The sequence below is a fragment of the Odocoileus virginianus genome, chromosome 6, assembly GCF_023699985.2.
Source record: "Odocoileus virginianus isolate 20LAN1187 ecotype Illinois chromosome 6, Ovbor_1.2, whole genome shotgun sequence".
Taxonomy (NCBI): Eukaryota; Metazoa; Chordata; class Mammalia; order Artiodactyla; family Cervidae; genus Odocoileus; species Odocoileus virginianus.
In genome coordinates this window covers 66,508,035-66,527,989 of record NC_069679.1, presented here as the reverse complement: position 1 = coordinate 66,527,989, position 19,955 = coordinate 66,508,035, and the positions used below count along the sequence as shown (strand labels likewise).

At 35.3% G+C, this 19,955-nt stretch overlaps 1 protein-coding gene across 8 annotated transcripts in view; it reads right to left on the bottom strand.

The window, feature by feature from the left end:
* Positions 1 to 19,955, bottom strand: part of PALS1 (protein associated with LIN7 1, MAGUK p55 family member) — an 82,642-nt gene that overhangs the window by 8,156 nt on the left and 54,531 nt on the right. For 7 of the 8 annotated variants that reach the window (XM_070469522.1, XM_070469521.1, XM_070469526.1 and 4 more), the window contains 7 exons: positions 15,036 to 15,219; positions 12,890 to 12,961; positions 12,461 to 12,532; positions 9,963 to 10,130; positions 9,095 to 9,297; positions 7,593 to 7,703; positions 1,952 to 3,106 (listed from right to left, as the gene is read on the bottom strand). In XM_070469522.1, the coding sequence (XP_070325623.1) occupies positions 2,930 to 3,106; positions 7,593 to 7,703; positions 9,095 to 9,297; positions 9,963 to 10,130; positions 12,461 to 12,532; positions 12,890 to 12,961; positions 15,036 to 15,219 (987 nt within the window). In that variant the 3' untranslated portion in view covers positions 1,952 to 2,929. Of the gene's footprint in view, positions 1 to 1,951; positions 3,107 to 7,592; positions 7,704 to 9,094; positions 9,298 to 9,962; positions 10,131 to 12,460; positions 12,533 to 12,889; positions 12,962 to 15,035; positions 15,220 to 19,955 lie in introns of those variants that run through there. The other variant, XM_070469528.1, reaches the window with a different exon arrangement.

Below are 19,955 nucleotides of genomic sequence, written 5' to 3'. Positions count from 1 at the left end.
CTCAGAGGTTCCAATGGACTTGGCTAGCAAAACTTGAAAATGGGTGGGTCATTTCAGTTGTGTTGAAACCTTGAATGGCAGAGGATATAAGCACACAAGAGAGAGTCAGTGGGTTTTAAAATTTGAAACATAATTTTACTTTTTACTTTTACATTATGTTGTGCAGTATTACATCTCAACAAGAGTGCAGATACAGGCAAGGTAAAGTACAAAGGAAGATTAAGAACAGGTGTCCAAAAAGTTACCTTTATTAAGGCTAAATCCCTGGTTTATATTTTCCACACACATTCACAAAATTACATTCAAATTATTCCTTAGGCCATGAGAAAAGGGAAAAAAAAAAATCCAGATATTAGATTTTCATAGAAAGCAAATCTGGATTAATCTAAAAACTATTCTCCTTTCTATTCGTTCTGACTTAAGAAAATTTAGTAAAGAAGGTTATTATTTGAACTAATGTGCATTTCATTAGCTATTGGTATGGTTCCTGTTAAGTGGTTAAGACCTCCCCAACATTGGGGTCTCCAATCAGAAGCACAAGAAGGCCAGGAAATGGAATTGGCCAGAGTGGTATATAGCACAGCTAGGTAGGGAGCAAGGTTTTTTTCTATTTTCTTTCAAAGAAGTCAGCAACAACTCAGTTTTCACTCTGGAGGGACTGGGATGAGTACCAGCACATCCATATCACTAGGACTGAAGAAAGTGTGGGACATAAACATTTCTATTCCTCTATCACTGCTGATGAGGAAGGAGAGAATTACATAAGATTTCAATGACCCCTGAAATATCTCATCACCTTAGACTTTTAAGAGTATATTATGGCATGGCATGTGCCTCGGTAGGGTTCTTGAATCTGCTTGTGAAAGCCATGCCCGAGTCCACAGCACATGGCCGTTGTGTGGCCCTGTGGTCTGCAGGCTAACTAGGAGACTAGCGTGGTAGCCACTTACTGACACCACCTAAAATCTCAATTCTAATTTGACTGAAACTACATTTTAGACCTTAGGGTTGAAAACACTTGTCAGTTATGCTAAGCAGCTCACAAAATTCCACAGAGACTACCTTTCATTCCTAAGGAGAAAGTAAATTGGAAAAGTGAAAAGATTTAGTACTTACAGTCCTTTGTTTTCATTGCTGAAAAGCACTGTGACCTTTGCATTTTCCTGCCATAAACTGGAGTGTTTCAGACCTGAAGAGACAGTATGTATGGCATTCCTTCCCTCAACCCAGGAATGTTACTTTCCTCCTAAGGAACATTATTTCTGTGTAAGACCTACTCTACAGCCAATTTTGAGGCCACACAAAGTTGAACAGAAAAAGGCAACATATAAACAGTCTACATTTGTTCAAATAATATTATGCAAAAGAGAAAAACTCAAATATATACATGACACCAAGACAAACTACTCATTAAAAAGTTGCTTATGTTAATAAGTGACAATTCAATATTATTCCAGTGTTTAGCTTTGGAAACAGAATTGTTGTAGCTGTAGTCATCATAAAAATAAAATCAAGACATTCATATTTGAGGTTATTTGTCACACACCACACCATCCCCTAAGCCTGGAAGAGATTACAAATTAACTTTCCATGCCAATTGCAGAAGTTGACTTTTAAAGCTTCAAGCTATAGAGACAGTATGAAAATCCATTAGCGTAAATGTTTTATGATTTAGCTTGTTGCATTCTGGTCATAAGAGGCAGACTTTTTGAGGATAAACCCTATTTCTATATGCTTTTTACTTCTTTCTATATTTCTATATGCTTAACTTTTCCCCTGCAGTGTTCTTTTCCTAAAATGTTCAAATGACTTTCAGGTCATTTTTTCCTTCCGATCTCAAAGTCAACTGTCATATAATTTCTCTCATATAATTTTATTCCAATGCTGAACAATGTAATTAATGACCTCTTTGTCAACCTATTAAATATTAGTATACAGTACAGCAGCTATATTGATCACAGAATTCCAGTTTATTACCTACATATGTAACACAGTCATCAAATTATACTGTGCTCATATATAAAATGCAAAAACCGTCAAATGTGCTATGTCCTCTCATGTATGTAAAAACCTGCATCATGAGGAAGAAACTTTTAATAATCAACACAGTTTATATGAATATCTGCCATTCATAAAAATATAACTTATACATTCTATTGTACTATGCAGATCAGGAAAAGGAAGTTACCAAATCAGTTGTGACAATTTAAGAAAAAAATTCAAAAGCTCATTATACCTTTAAAAAGATCAGCATATGTTGTCTATGTTTTAGATCAGAGTCTACAGTGAAGTCTGATCCACAAAGTTCGAGCTAAAAAATTGGTTCTTCTAATGGAATGTTTTTAAGAATTAAAAGGCATATAAATGAATTCAACGCTAACATAGCTCCAGACCAAAGTGGCACCATTTTTTTTTTAAAGTAGTTCTGATGACTAAACCAATCTTCTAGCCAAATACTGTTGTCTTGCCCAGTGCACAGAAGCACAGTTCCCCCTCACTCCCAAATTCTCATGAAATCATTTAAATTAACTGTTAAATAACATTAATATTTATTGCAGTGTAAAACACAGACCATTGTGTATATATACACGTTTTTGTGGAAATATGACTAGGCAGAAAAGACTTGGTTAGATGAAAACAGAATTAAAAGGCTTTTACCATGGATAAACTAGAATGGCTCTGTTGAAAAGGTCCATTTAAAATCCCCATCTGAGGCAAGAACCTCTAAAGCCAGGTACAGAAAGAATAAAGACTGCTGTTAACAAATTGCTTAAGGGGATTTTTTTCTCACTAGTTCAAGATTTAAGAACAGGTCTACAGTTTACACTGCCTGCCACCTTCTCAGAGACGTGCTCAAGTATCAGGGCTATCTTCCTATGGGCAGTCTGCCAGATCAAGTCCAGTCCTGCTATAGAATGAATGTGTTCCTTCACCTCAGCCAAGTGGATGGCACCCACTGAGGTTCAGTATCAAGTTTGTTAATCAACCTAAGCAGTTCCTGATAGGCTTTATCAAGATCTGAGTTCACAATTGCTGTGTCAAAGTAGTGGCCATTGTTCTGCTCCATCTCTCTAGTCTTCTCAATGATTTCTCTCAACTCTTCAGGCTGCAAAGAAAAGATGAAAAACTATGAGGTAAACCATCCCTTCCCAAAATTCACAATGAGTCAGAGATGGGTGAAAAACAAGAAGTGGCCTTAACACACTGCTTCCCTTCTGTCTCTCAAAATACTCAACTTCAAAGCTCCTCCCAAACCCTGTCATGGCCACAGAGATTCCCTCTGCTTTGGGCTCTTCAGCACACTCACTGCAAATCATTTGTGACTCAGCATATCATATATAACCTATTTATGGGCTTCCCTTGTGGCTCAGCTGGTAAAGAATCCGCCTGCAATGTGGGAGACTGGGTTTGATCCCTGGGTTGGGAAGATCCCCTGGAGAAGGGAAAGGCTGCCCACTCCAGTATTCTGGCCTGGAGAATGCCATGGACGACATAGTCCATGCGGTCACAAAGAGTCGGACACAACTGAGTGACTTTCACTTTCTTTTCATAACCTATTTATACTGCTTTGTAGGTTTTATGTGTTTGTCTTATCCACAAGACAAGAGGCTTCAAGAGCACAGACTGTTAACTCTGAATTCTCTACAGACACTCATTTTCAAACATTTTAGGTCATCATAACCTCTTCCTAAAATGTCTTCTGTAACAGAGTGAACCTTTCTGGTAGGACCCTAAAAACCACCTATACTGGCTCTTATAAAGAGCCCCTGCCTTTTATATCTGTTGTAGAGTTTAGAAGAGTAAATACCATGAGAAAAGGATCAATAGAATGGGCATCTTTCTCTAATGAAAACATGCTGGAAATCCAAGATTTTAATAATCTATGTTTTTTTGGGAAATAGTCTAATGCTTTAAGTTGAGAGACAATTCCAATACACAAAGGAGGTCTTTTAAGATGCAAAAACAAGTATCCTAAGAGAGTTTGGGAAGCCAAATACAGCAGGCTACTTTAACATGAAAAGGAAACAAGTGTTTTCACAGACAAGCAGATGGCAAGGTAATATGCAAAACTTATCCAGAACCCCTCTGATGATCAAGCACAGGTGTCCAAGAAAGTGAAACTGCCCCCAAAGCACCCCATCAATGAAGAGAACTAATTAAATGTCCACATGTCTCAGTCATAGAGGCAATACATCCAAAATATACTGGACCCACAGTATCAAGCAATTTATATCATTCAACCAGTCAAACTTTTATAACAGTAGGAAAACATACGAAAAATATGATAGCTCTGGCTTGTCCTGAGTTGGTTTCTTGTGTGGCTAATTTTCATTCTGGAATGTTGTGCAGCTGGCTCTGGCACACAGAATCCTTTGTTTCCCAGCAGGAAGCTACTACACTATTGTAATTGAACACACTGTGATGTTCTGGTCACAACTTATGTTTACCCAAAGCTCAAGGTTACTGAAAGAACATTCTAGAACTCAGAATCTAAACTTTGTGTTACTAGATTTGAAATGTAAATGTTAAGCTGCACATCTTACATAGATTCACATGAGTATCTAATCCTAAATTTTTCCTTATCAAATTGAAGTATTTTTTTTTTTTTGCCAAAAATGACATATAATTTAGTTGGTACTTTATATTTTAATTCTTCTACAATTCATGACGAAATTGAAACAAAATGATTTTGCTCAAAAACCTTTGGCCTGAAAAAATTATCTATAGGCAAAATTGACCATAATAATTCACACTTAGTTTACCACTCTTAAGACCCCATTATAGCAAAACCAGATTCAGAATGTAACAACATAACTGATTATTTAAGTTGTGCATTCAATGAAGAACACTATTACTTTCTTAGCTAACACTATTTCACAGAGTTAAAATTTAGGATCAGTTTTTACTTAACACTTCTATTGTGTGATAAGCATTATTAATTACCAAAGGAGATAAAACATAAAAAGCAATCAGATACATCACCCTCTACCCAACAGCTGCAAAATATACATTCTTACTGGTGTGCAGGAACATGCGCCAAGACAGAACAGATACTGGGTCATAAAATAAGACAACAAAATTTGAAAGACTGACATCTTACAGAATATGTTCTCTTACCACAATGAAATTATACATCTGGTGGATTCTGTTTGTCGTGTTTGGCTCACAAGCAAAAAAGCTGTTCCCACAGCGTCAGCTTGTATGCTCACAAGCCCTCGGTGGCAGGGAGAGCCCTACACATTTCTGGCAGGTATGGAAGTGAAACTTACCCAAAGAACTCTAGATGTAAAGATTTGAACTTCTGCAAGAAGTACAACTCAGGAGAGCTGTATTTTGAAGGATAAAATGTTTATAATTGGGGGTTGGGGGGAGAAGAAGAAATTATTGTTCATGGTAAAAGTTATTTAGCAACTATGGTATTCTTATTCTGAAGATTTTTGCACACTCAGGCTATCTGAGATACTGGTAATGATCCTTCTGTGAAAAATGTACAGAGATGCAGGTCTGTAATATAAAAATCTTAAGACATTAAAAAAAAAAATTATACATCAATAAACCATTCTAAAATCTCCAATAGGGGGAAATTAGATACTTCTAAATAACCCATGGATTAAAGAAAGAAAATGACAGAGGAAATTAGGAAATATTTCTAACAAAATGATAATGAAAAATATATAACTTCGTATTAGAAAAGGTTTAAAAATCATGTTTTCTTCAGAAACGAAGAGCAAGTGCAAATTAAAGCCAAAGTAAGTATAAAGGAAGAATAAAAATAAGGTAACTCAATGAAATGGAAAACAAACAATAAAGAAAACAAAAAGGCTTCCAACTTTTTTCTAAAGTGTTTTGGTTATTCTTTAAAATTTCCACACAAATTCTAAAACAACCTTCAATGTCTATACAAAAGTCCATTGCGTTTTTTTTTCTGCCCTAATAACAGGTTTCTTCAGATATAATTCATTCACAATTCACCCGTTTAATGGTAAACTGCAACCAATTCAATGGTGGACTCATACAGTTCACTCACTTAAAATGTACACTTGAACATTTTTTTGTAGTCACAGAGAAGTTGTGCAATCAACACCACAATCCATTTTAGAACAATCACCCTCCACTCTCCGTGCCCTGTTCCCCTTCCCCCCCAAACCTCATGGTCAATAGCAGCCTCTCCCATTTTCTCCCAACCCTCAGCCCTAAGCAGCCACTAATCTACTTTTGATCTCCATAGATTTGCTTATTCTGGACATTCCAAATAATGGAATCATGTCAAATACGGTCTTTTGTGACTTCAAAAATGAAAGCGCAGCGAAACATGACTTTAACCAGCTGGCCTTCGTCTGTAACAAAGCAACTGAGCTATGCTCAATATAAAGGATGGGAAGTCCCTGATGTCTAAGACATTGAAAAATAAACACCATATAGGTTGTTTATAAAACAAATCTTTTTCTAGAGTAGAAAAAGATATCCTGGGAAGGAACAAAGAAGGCTGGTGGATATGGTCAATAGTCAAAAACCAAAGAAAAGGAGAGGTGTTATGTTGTGACTTCTAAGGAGATTTGAGGGAGGAGTAGTGTGTTTTTATGGAGAAGGAAATGGCAACCCACTCCAGTATTCTTGCCTGGAGAATCCCATGGACAGAGGAGCCTGGTGGGCTACAGTCCATGGGGTCACAAAGAGTCGGACACCACACACACACACACACACACACACCACACACACACACACACACACACACACACACACACACACACACACACGGCTTTTAAGGAAATTTAGAGGCAAGGCAAATGAAATGAGCTCTAAGTGATTCCTTTATAAAATAGAACCATTTAGGGAATCTGCTAAGAACAAGGAAGAGTATTTGTTACTGTGATATAGCATGTCACTTGATGGTTTTCATATCATATGTTTAAATAAAATGTCAAATAAGTAAAATATCAATGCTTTAATATATATCACGGTATCATTCAATTTTTAGTACCATTTGGTATAATATGGACCACCTCAATCACACTCAGCATCTAATATAAGATAATTTAAAAAAATTTTCCATTTCAGATCATATGAAAAGTTCAAAGGCAGAAGACAAACAGAACATAAAATTTCAATCAGAAAAAAGAAGAGAAAGGCAAGAGCACTCAACTTTGGATCCCGGCATATATGAAGTATCTGCAGAGAATGTGGGTTAATCCCTAAGAATCTGCTGAGAATATCTGGTAGAGAGAAGGTGTCATCTAATCCTTGTTAGAAATAACATGGATCTGTGTGAAGAGGACACGGAAGTTTTAAAAAATCAGAAATAACATGGATCTGTGTGAAGATGACGGAAGTTTTAAGAAATGTCAAAGGCTACCATACATTTGGAATACAACAGGAACTGTATGCAGAACAAGAGAAGCTCCTTGCTTTGGAGAACTGCCTAAATCCAACCAGAGGCGAGTATGGCAGTTTTGGGGAAAGTGACATGGCAGAAAGAATAATCAGTTTGAAAGCCTAAGCTGATGTAGTTTTTAAGCACTGTGACATATTAAGCCATGGCTTTTCATGTTTACTTTTAATGGAGTAGTGTAACAGTATAATAATAACTTTACCTTTGGATTCTTGCCCTCTTTGGCCAATAATGCCCGAAGTCTTTCTTGTGAAGGGGGTGCAATGAAGATAATATATGGTTTCAAGTCTGAGTTCCGTAGAGTCTTCAAGGACTGTAAAGCAAAGACAGACCTGAGAGTTTGATACTGAAACTCCAACTAAAAACCTTGATTTATCTATTTAAAAAAATAATTGTAATATATAGAACTATATGTAACTTTGTCATGTATTTTCCAGTCTCCTATAGATGTGTTATCATACTTTCATAATTTAAAAACTCAGAAAAAACAAAAAACAGAAAGAAAAGATCCTACCATTCAATATAAGAATATATTGTGTACCAAAAGTGAAATGAAGACTTAACATGATGATAAAATACTCTGCTAGTAAGATCATACACAGATTATAATAACATTAAAAATCCATTTTGAAGCAATTATAAATGAGCAGTCACCTTAACCATATGCCACAATCTAAATGCAAAAAGAATCAGAGAAAAACTTCCCATACACATGCCAAAAAAAAAAATTCTGGAAAAATACATCCAAGAAAAAAAAAGCAGACTGTCTGAATTAAAAGACTATAGTTTTTCACCTTGCCTTTGCATAACTCTGTGTCCCTAAAGTGAAGCATTCCACAAAAAGGGGGATTATATGGACATGTCCTTTTCTATCTAAAAACAGTAATTAAGACAATATGCTTAACTACTCTTAAGTTCTTTGGTAATTCTGTTAGCCAAAATAAAGAATTCTTAAGGAATTTAGTGAAAATAAAAACAGGGATGCTTTTCTTAAATCTAATGTTTATAATTGAATAGCAAAGACTAATAAGCTCTTTTGTTAACTGAAAAATAAAACCTAATTACTATTTCAAGAAAGCCATTTTGGAGTCAATTTTCTCTCATATACATCTCTTTAATAACCACTGTCTATTATCTCCTGAGTTGACATACAAAGTAGATTCCACCACATTAAGGAAAGTTTTATGCTAAAGCTGTACAATCAAGAAAAAAAAATCACAACAAACACAATCTTAAAAATACAAAATTTCTAAAATTAAGAGAAATCTAAAAAGCAATTGTTAGTAATTTTTGAAGGTTTTGCTTTGTATGACAGATAATGGAAAGCAATGGCTGTTTCATTAGATACAACCAACCACTCGTTACAGTGCTAATACTTGAACGATGGCATTTAAAACCATAAAAATGACCTCTCACTATTCTAATTTTTCTCATATGGGAAAGGAAAATTCTTTTATAACCTTTAAAATACTAAAGTACTACCAGCACAACAGTTACTGTATTTTAAGTTTCCGAAAATATGTACATTTATATATAGGCAAGTATGTAATATATGTCTTTTCCACTCTGAGGAAATTGAAAGTGATTTAGCAACCTGAGTTCATGTAGAGAATCAGTGTGAAAAATCTGTATGAGAACTTAATTAGGTCCTGTGATTCTTGGACCAAAATACAAGTTCAACACTCTAAACCAAAAGAGTTTTACCTGGGTACGAAGACTTAAAAGACATATTTTGCCGGAGTTGATCACTTGGCGAACAGAATCTATACTGGTTCCATACAAATTTTTCTCAAATTCACCATGCTCAATGAACTTTCCAGCTGCTATGTCAGCCTCAAACGCCTGCCGTGAAACAAAGTGGTAATCTCTACCAGCTACTTCATGGTCTCGCCGATTCCGAGTTGTATCTAGGCAAACAAAATCAGGCAAAATTAGTAAGCACAGATCAGAACAAGGGTGAGGAATAATTCTGCTAGTCAGAAAAAAAATTTATTTTGTAATACAAATTAAAAAATAATGAATTAAGGAAATGTTAGACCCCTGTGTGTTTTAACATTGACTGGTTTTATTTCTAGATTGAGAAATAAACAAACTGTGGTGTTAGTATCTTAGTAACAGTTACATTTAATATGTTTTATACTCACACTCTAAATTAGTTCATTTTGCATTTCATTTAAAACATTATCACTCAATTTTCCCATAAGATTAGGTACTATACAATGTACCTATGTACCTATGTAACAGAAATTCTAAGCTCAGAGATTAGGTCTAAAGTTCTATCTTCTGCATCAGTTAAAAAAAACCAGGAGCTGATTCCATACTGAACAGTGGATTATAAGAAGCCAAAATTGAAATTCATTTATAGAAAATAATTAGTACCATACTCTCAGAAAAATGGTACTCAAGAATGACTATCTTTAGTAGCAAATTCTCAAAAGATTTGGTAAAAACAAAGTTCCTATTTCTTGGACATCACTGTCTTGAGGAAATGGGTGAAAACTTTCCCTACACAGTTAGGTTCTAAAGTGGTAAACTGAAATGCACAGGAAAACGGGAATGCATCCAAACTTACGAGGAACTGCAGATGCAAAGCGGTCTTTCTCTTTGTTCATGAGCCTCTGACGCAATTCATTCTGGCCACAGTTCTGTGGACCAATCAAAATGATAGGTCTTTTCCTATTTGCTGGCTGATGATAAAGTGACATTTCCTCATAAGTTAAGATTTCTTCATTGTCATAATCTTTAAAAAAGGAAAAATTAAGCCCATCAGACAGAATTACTGCTGTATAATAAAGATATATTTTATATAAACATTTATATAAATATATAAAGGTATATTTATATATACTCATAGTTCTTCCAAAAAATTGGAAAACAGCACAAGTTATCATGGTTAAAAACACAACTTTTGAGATCAAGAAAGTAATAACTGTGTAGCATTATATCATAAGCATTTTCTCATGTCATTATATCATTGGCAGGATATTATGAAAATAAATCAAATAGTGTATTACTCCTTCTAGAAATGATTACTGCTTCTCTTGTTTCACACTGTGTTTGAATATTTAATACAATATAACTGTACTGGTTCATATAAAATAGCTAGTTTGCAGACAATATTTTGACAGAGTGAGGCACTAAGGTATAAACTAATGAGAATAAGATCTGTCATTTTTATAAAATGGGGGATACCAATACTTTAATTTTAGGGTTGGTTTAAAGAGCAGAAAATGTGTATGCTGAAAACAATACCTGGCACAGATAAACATTTACAAACAGTGCTGCGACTAGGGTTAACAGAGAACACTGGAATACTTTTCTCTGATTATATAACTTGAAAACATAGCATACCTATGCTATCCAACTTCCTACATTTATGTTTACCTTATTCTGGAATACTAATACTAACCTGTGATCATGATTCAAGAAGAGGTATAAATTATAACTGGCACACTAACATTCCTAAAGCTGTAATCCAGATGAAATCAGAGTTGTCATGTGGTAAGAACAAAGGCAGACAACTAGTGACCTGTCATCTTCTCACTCTCATTACTTCACCTGACTAGGTAAGAGTGTTAGATGTGTAGTCAGACTGTCAGCTAAGTTCCAAGGGAGAGGGGACCATCTTAAGCTTGTCTGTGATTAACACAGAGCACACAGTAGGAACTCAAACTTTACTTGTTTAGATTCCAACTCAACCATGTATTAGCTGTAAGAACTTAAACAGGTGATTTTCATATCTGAACTTGAACTTACTAATCTGTAATCTCAAGGAATTTATTTTGAGAAGTGAATGAATGAAGGCTATTTCCCCTTGAATGGAATAGTTATTATAAATGATAATTATCATTAATAAAAATATTAATTTTAATAACAAATTATAAGCAGAAATGTAAATGTGAAGCATTTCCTTCTCAAAATGCTTTTCCCTCTGAATTCCTTCTTCTAACATGTAAAATCAGACTGTGGAAATATATTGATTCACAGACTTAGATTTGCAAATTTCCTATAGTATAATAGCATTTAGAGCTGAACCAGTTAACTCCAGTGTGTTTCAAAGGATAAAGAAACAGAGATATTAATCACAAGTATAGAGAAAATTATAAATCCAATAAATATTCTTAGTTACATAATCTATCAATTAGCATTTTAAGGATGTTTAATTTGGAAAAAAAATTTATTAATAGTAGGTAGAATCTCAGGTTTAGTTGATATCAAAATTTTCAATAATCTATAACATTTCATTAGTTTCATTTATGCTGCCAAAAACTTTTAAGGTACTAGAGAATAAAAATAAGCCTTATAAACTGTGTAGGAAGTCACACAGTTCCTTTGCTTTATTATTTGGCTTGTTTCTAATGTGAATTAAAGAAGGGGTAGCAAATTTTAAAGCCCATAAAGACCAATCAAGAAGGTAATGAAAGCAATATATCAGGTTAGGTTTATAAAAAATTGGACATGGTGGAGACTGTTGAACTAGATAGGTGTCCACTATAAAGGCAACAGCCATCATTCAGGTTCAGTAGGCCGCTGACACACGGGAATATAAGCCCAGTGTTATCAGAACTTCTGATTTTAAGAGAAGCTAAAACCTGAAAAACTTTTAACACTAACAATAAATTAAAACACTCTTCTGTGTGCCTGATTCAGCCAGCAGACTTTATGAAATGGGTTGCCTAGGTGAGATGAGTTACGATAGGCAAAATGTTCATTTTTTACTTAAAATACATCTATACTGTTAGTATTTGTTAGGAACAAGTATTAACTTTGTAAATGAAGAGTTTACATAGGAAAAAAATTTAAGAGAAAACTATCAATACAACACTATACAGCTACATCATACCGTTAATTTTTATACTACTTTTTCTCAGATTTCAAAATTCTGCACTACTCACAGGTTTCTAGAAGAAAATAATTTCTGCTAAATGACTTTATTAAATACACACACGTTACATTAAGAGGCCAGGACCATAGTTAAAATTCTCTAAAAATACCACTTAATTTCTTTCAAATGTTAGACATGGACCTCTTTTGGATATAAATATGGCTATATCTGAGAGTGGAACTTACCATCATTTTTATTGGCATTATATAAAACCTTTTTCCTCTTCTTTTTATTCTTCTTTGCACACCATAGTTTTCCTGTTGACAGAAACATAAGTATAAATGTGGTATTTGTTTCCCTTAATAAAGCTACATATTTCAAATTGAAGAACTCAAATAGTTTTAAAAATTTATAGACATGTATTACATTGTTCATAGAATAATGATTTTTCAGGGAAGTAGTTAAAGTTTTCCATTAATCTGACATTATAGAAAGATAATCTTTAATACTTAAATCCTGTCTTTTCTTAACAGTCCTGAGATAAGCAGGTTTGCTTCTCACATCCATCTTGCCATGAATACATCTTCCCTGACAGTTCTGATATGCAAATTTAAACCTGATTCCAGATGGAAACCCAAGAAACCTCTCATTAATGTCAAATATAAGAGTCCAACCGGATTTTTCTGGTTCCTTATCTTCTTCTATGGTTTGCTTCATGGCTTCCCTTTGCTGCTGAAAGCTTTTCCCTAATAAATAGAGAAGAAAAAGAGTGAAATAGTTAAGACAAAAGGATAGCTGAGTGTTTTTTTTAAACTAAGGGACGACACCAGAAGTAACTGTTCATTTATATTCCCTTCTGAATCCTCCTGCCACTGCATGAGAGTATGTCAACTATGATTATAAACTCCAAATGTTTAAGGTGTTAAGTACCAACGTGGCTCTCACTCAATCCTAGGACATGTATTATTAGACTACATATCACGTATTTAGAAAGATAAATAATAAACACAGGCTAGAAGTTTTAATAGTTCAGTATTTACAAAGCTTTCCAGTTAGCATCTACTATGAGAAGACCCTTGAGAGTCCCTTGGACTGCAAGGAGGCCCAACCAGTCTATCCTAAAGGAGATCAGTCCTGGGTGTTCATTGGAAGGACTGATGCTGAAGCTGAAACTCCAGTACTTTGGCCACCTCATGCAAAGAGCTGACTCATTGGAAAAGACCCTGATGCTGGGAGGGACTGGGGGCAGGAGGAGAAGGGGACGACAGAGGACAAGATGGCTGGATGGCATCACCGACTCGATGGACATGACTTTAAGTAAACTCCGGGAGTTGGTGATGGACAGGGAAGCCTGGCGTGCTGCAATTCATGGGGTCGCAAAGAGTCGGACACTGAGCGACTGAACTGAACTGATGTGGAAAGTACTGTGCTGGATCTTACAATGGTTCTGATCATTTGAATTATTGCAAATCAAACAAATTAAGAGTTATCTTTCCAAAATTACATAAAATTCATCAGTTTTTGATTCAAAGACACCATTCAATATATTCTCTTACATTTACTGTGTTCAATTCCTCTCTTTCTTTGTATGTATGTATATGTTTTAAAGATTTTTCATTTCTACCTTAAGCTACCCATGATAGAAATAAATGAAAAACCTGTTATGTTTTTCCACTTAGGGTTATGATTTCAATATAGGAGGCTTTCAAGGTTTCTGATTTTCATCTTATTTTCAGAGATTTACCTTAGAATCAAGTATATTTTTTCTGAAGGATAAAAGTGGTTTTCGTTAGAAAATTCTGAATTAGAGTTCTACTTTTATACTTAATTTTTATATCTAATTCTTTCCAATTCAGGCCAGAGATTCTTAAAAAAATCACTAAGTAAATTCCATCTATGTTGGAATAGTCTGTTGAACTTAGTGCATTTTAGAAGACCACAAGCAAAAAAGGTTAATATTGAGTTTGAGACACATAAAAAGCATTAAGGAAAATCAGGTTATCTTCAGCAACTGTACAGACTGATTGTGTTTCTAGATAAAACAAGTAACTACGGCCATAGGGAAATTTTTAAGAGCACTAAATTTTTTTAAAAGTATGTGACTATAACAGATCTAGAAAAAATAACAAAATAATTTTAATAATTTACACATTAAATATCTTCGTATACTTCCCTTGGTTTTATTTCTCTCATTCTACCATACCCTCCTGAGAACTGTAGAAACAGTTTGTAGGAAAAATTACATCTACATATCTAATTCCATTAAGTATCATCTTCACACTTTAGGAGAAATATGTTTCTATAATAATCTTAATGTCCAATATGAGCTAATTTTATTTTAGTATAGTCTAAATTAGAGTTTTCTTCAATGAAAAGATAGATGCATCTTATTTCTATCCTAAGATATCTTAGAAGAGATAAATTCAGCAGTCTTACTCTTTTGATTCTGAATAAAGTCACACATCTTTAACAAATTCCTATCTAGATATCAAGTATGATGCCCCAGTTGATGATAATCTCCTGCTATAGTATAAGTTTTGTTGCCTTGAAAACAGGGTTAATTTCAATGCACCTACAGTGAACAGTAGGACAAATGGGAGTGGTTGATGAGATTATATGATAATCCCATTCTAAAGCCCAACAAACTGGTCAGACTTACACCAAGATACTTATATTACAGATACAACATAAAAACCCAACAGAATGAAAAAGTAACTACATCATTTTTTAAAAGGCATAAAAAAGTGAGTTTTTCCCTTTGAAGATTTGTATTTTAAATGTGTTTTTAAACTTCGTACTTTCTACCATACTGTCTTTTACCTGGAACGAGCCCAGCTAGAGGCTGATTATCTTCATCTCCTTCCCTGTAGGCCTGCCACCAATTTGGATCTTCTTGGCTGATTACATGAAGTATATCCCCTTTTTGGAAAGACAGACCTAACTCTCGACATGGAACATAAGGGTCATCTGAGGGGTCGTAGTCAAAATGAGCCTTTACGTGGATCTAAACAATAAAAAGGGTAAAAGTAAGGACAATAATGAAATGGCAACACAATGTTTAGCATAAATGTGAGTGTTATAAATTTTTCATCAGCACAAAGATATTACAAGTTGAAAAAAATCAAGGTTAGGTTAGTAATTGTATTTGAGGGCAGAATTTTTTTCAGACTCATCTGTTTTTTTCAATTAAGACAGTCCTGTTGATTGCAAACATGTACAAGAGTATGCTAAACACTGCACTGTTATTGCTAACAAGCTGAAATGCCAACAGGCCTTAAAAGTTTGACAGAAGCAGAAGGAATATAACAGAGTCCCTCCCTCTCCATTCCTGACTTGTGAAAACAATGACTCTGCAGTAAGGTATGTAATTTCTAAACCACTATTACCAGGAAAGGTAAACTGTAAACCTCTCCACATCGGTCATCTAAGCAGGTAAGTGTCAGGTTCCCTGGTGCCATCATCTCTTCTTAACCACACTGTCAATGCCACTGTGCCTTGATCACTCCGAGTCTATTCTAAAGGACTATGTCTAGGTTCATATATAATCAACCCCAAACTGCTAAAATTACCTAAATCAAGTTTATAACCAATTCCTACCATGTTCTGTATGTAGGCACTGAAATATTGTTAGTGCTACAAGCTAAAATTTTTGCTAACTGTGCTTTGTGTATCTAAAACCTGCTATGCTCTCAGCACTAGAAATAGGTAAGAATTCACATGAACCTTATTAAAAGCCCAATTATTTCCTACAGTATTTTCTCCAATACACTTCTGTAAGTTATAACAAAGTATCCTTACTTCTTAAAAGGTATAAAGGAATCAATATTCTCCTTAATTCCTATCTGTAATTTTTATCCAACCTGGTCAAGTGGCATGTGGCATTTCCAAAATCTGCAGATTATATGAAATCTGATAAAATTGAATTTTAGAGTTATACACGATAGTAGTAAGTTAAAACACAGCTGAGAGACTAGGTAAAAAGATTATACATAGAATTTTATAACCTTGGCATGAGAAGCATATAATATATAGGATGATAAAAAAAATCTCTGCTTGTACTATTCCTATTAATCAATAATGCTTCCACATCTATTTAAATTGTTGCCTTTTAGCTTAACAATCCTGGAAATCTACATATGAAACTATAGGCATCATTTATTGTGGTGGGGAGTTCATTTTATTATCAGGCTTTTCAGAGATCTATGAAATCAGACTTCTTGTCAACCTGATGGATGACTTTATCAAATCACTTTCTGAAATCAATACCCGGCATGCTGTTTTCAAAGTGTTTTGCTCAGAACACTTACTGGGATGTTTATTAAAATACTGACTTCTTATACCACATCTCAAACTTTCAGATTCTGTATTTTAATTAAGTTCCTTGGATAATTGCTACATACATGCCATTTAAGATGTACCCTAAAATCTTAGGGAATTATTATCCTGAGGGAAACTAAATAGACCAGTGAAGATGCTGTATCTAAGTCTATGACCTTTGCCAGAGGCAGACAAAATCACCCAGAGATGTTTTTCTCCCTATTGTTGCTTAGGTATCACCGCTTGACCATTCAGATTTAGTTGGTTTGGAATGGGCCCCTCGTTGTGTTGACTGGAAGAGGAAAAGAGAGGACATACTTTGTTTATGTGACAAGTTTATTTAGTGCTGTTTAAAATGTACTCTAAAACTGAGAGCAAAGTTTATTTCACACCAGAGAAATTAACCAACTGACTGAGTTAAAGTCTGAGTATTGCCTTAACACATACTATGTGCCTTTTTTGTGACTTCTATCTATATATAGGCATGTATTGTTTTATTGTGTTTCACTTTATTTCATTTTGCAGATATATATATGTGTGTGTGTGTGTGTGTGTGTGTGTAAATTGAAGGTCTGTGGCAACCTTGTGTTGTCAGATGAAGGTTAGCATTTTTAAGCAATAAAGTATTTTTAAATAAGTGTATATTTGTTGTTTGTTTAGACACAATGCAATTGTACTCTTCGCAAACTACAGAACAATGTAATTATAACTTTTACATGCAATGGGAAAACAAAAACTTTGTATGACTCACTTTATTTTAGTGATCTGGAACCTGCAATATCCCTTAAGTATGCCTACAGGCATTCCACTGCAGTTCTTACAGTTCCAGAAGTTACATCCAGCAGTCTTACCTCTTCAGTTCAGGGTAGTGGCTACTTTTTTTCCTTTCCCATACAAAGGAAAACAGAGTCCTTTTAAATGAAGGAGAGACTCTGACCCCTACAGGAAAGCTCCAGGGCTTCACCATGCAGTAGCATCAGTACAGTATATCTGACCAAAACAATGTTTGGTTTCTAATTCAAACAAAATCATGTGTTTAAATTTTAAATTACAGGGTTGTTTATACACAATTATCTTCCAACCCAACATTTTTCTCTTTGCCTCGCTGGTGGCCTCAGTGGTTAAGAATCCACCTGCCAATGCAGGTTTGATCCCTGGTCTGGGAAGATCCCACATACCTTGGAGCAACTAAGCCCAAGCACCACAACTACTGAGCCTGTGCTCTAGAGCTCGAGAGCCCCCAACTACTGAAGCCTACTTGTCCTAAAGCCCGTGCTCCACAACAAGAGAAGCCTGTACAGCGCAACTAGAGAAAAGCCAATGCAGCAACAAAGACCCAACAAAGTAAAAAATAAATGAATACTAAGGCAGCATCAAGAAAAGCCTTTGCAATGTCAAGCAACAGTTTTTAAATTCCTCCTCTTCATTCTAAGATTTCTCCTCTCCGACGCCCATTCAAGAAGGAATAGTTTTTAAAATAATTTTCTTTATTATTTATGGCTACACTGGACCTTCTCGAGTTGCAGCAAATGGGGGTTACTGCAGCTCAGGGCGTCTCATTGTGGCGGCTTCTCTTATTCTGGAGGACGAGCTCTAGGGCTTGTGGACTCAGCTGCCCTGCAGCTGTGGGATCTTCCCTGACCAGAGACCAAACAGGTGATCCCTGCATTGCAAGGTGGATTCCTAACCACTGGACAGACCACCAGGGAAGCCCCAAAAGTAAGATCTTTACTTGTTCTTTTCCATATTTAACAGGAGAAATTTGGGGTATCAGTGGGTATCCAATTGATGTTTAGTAGTAGGCAGACAAAAAAGTGAACCTGAGGGCAACAGCAAATAAAGCAACTGTTTGATCCTGAAGAGAGATGTCCATCTGTTCACTGTCCATACTGTCCACTGAAATTAATATTAATATTTTTCACCTTCTGATAAAATATATATTTATAAACATTTTACTGCATTATAAAACTTAAGATCTTCTTCCAAATGAGAAAAAAATTAAGGTGAAAATTATATAATACATTCTATACTTCTAAGAGAAAAGTATATTGGATGGTAGTGGTTCTCAATCTTTTCTTTCAACCCAATTATCTTCATAGGCTGTGAACAATCCTTAACCTATCGTTTTTAAAAATCTTTAGAATATTTTGCAAACACATGAAGTATATATAAACAGACTGCTCCCTTGACCTGATCTCCCCACAATAAATGTAAGTACAGCCTGGATCTCTCTGTAGAATTCCAGAATGATGACTCAGTAGCAAAGAATCCGTCTGCTAACGCAGGGGATACCAGTTCAATCCCTGGGTCAGGATGATCCCCTGGATAAGGAAGTGGCAACCCACTCTAGTATTCTTGCCTGAGAAATCCCATGGACAGAAGAGCCTGGCAGGCTACAGTCTAAGGGGTTGCAAAAGAATCAGACATGACTTAACAACTCAACAACGTATTTAATTCTATCGATTTGCTATCTACACCCGAATGCCTCTCAGGCATCTCCCTCTTGATTTTTCTCCCCAAACCAGTTTTTCCTCCACATTGCACTTCAGTAAGCAGCACCACTATTCATCCAGTTGTTGAAGCATATTTGCTTCTTCCCTATCCATTACTCTCCACACTCATTAAAAGGTCCTGTCATTGCTACTTCCAGAACATAGCCTGCATAATTTTCTCCACTGTCACTGCTATCATAGAAATCTAAGCCATCATCATACTTTATACTGGCTTCAGCAACACTTTCCTAAATCTCCTTGCTTCCATTATTGGCTCTACTAATCTAATTTCTACCCAGCAACCAGAGTTGTTTTTGTTTTTAAACACAAATCAGATGTCACTGTATTTGAAATCCAAACTTCCTGCCATGGCCAAGACCTACTTGACCTGGCCCTACCTACCTCTCAAGCCTCATCTTAGAATGCTCTCCCCACCTTTCTACTCCCTCACTTGGTTCCACTCCCATGGGTTTTCCAAACACAAAGTTCTTTGGAAATTACACCTGAAAGTTCTTCTTCTGGCAGTTAACAGGCTTGGCTTCATCTCATCCTACCAGGTCTCAGCTTCATGTCACCTTTTCCTGGAGGCCTTTCCTGCCAACCTTATATAATCAATCCCACACCTCTTTTTTTATTCTCAGTGTTTATATTTACTGATTTCCATCTCAACATTTACCCCAAACTATAACACATTCATTACTATAAAGTGAGTGAACATTTATTTGCACAGTGCCTAGTACACAAATGGGATCAAGCAGATATTCATTGTAAGGAAAAAAACTATTTGGGACCCTTAATATTTCAATTATTAATACCACTGGGCTAATGGCTAATTCTATGCTTTGTTTCCCTGAACTATTATTTTAGTATTCTGTTAAGTCTTTAAATTCTCCTAAAACTACATCTCTATTCTCCCAGCCCAGACCCCCAA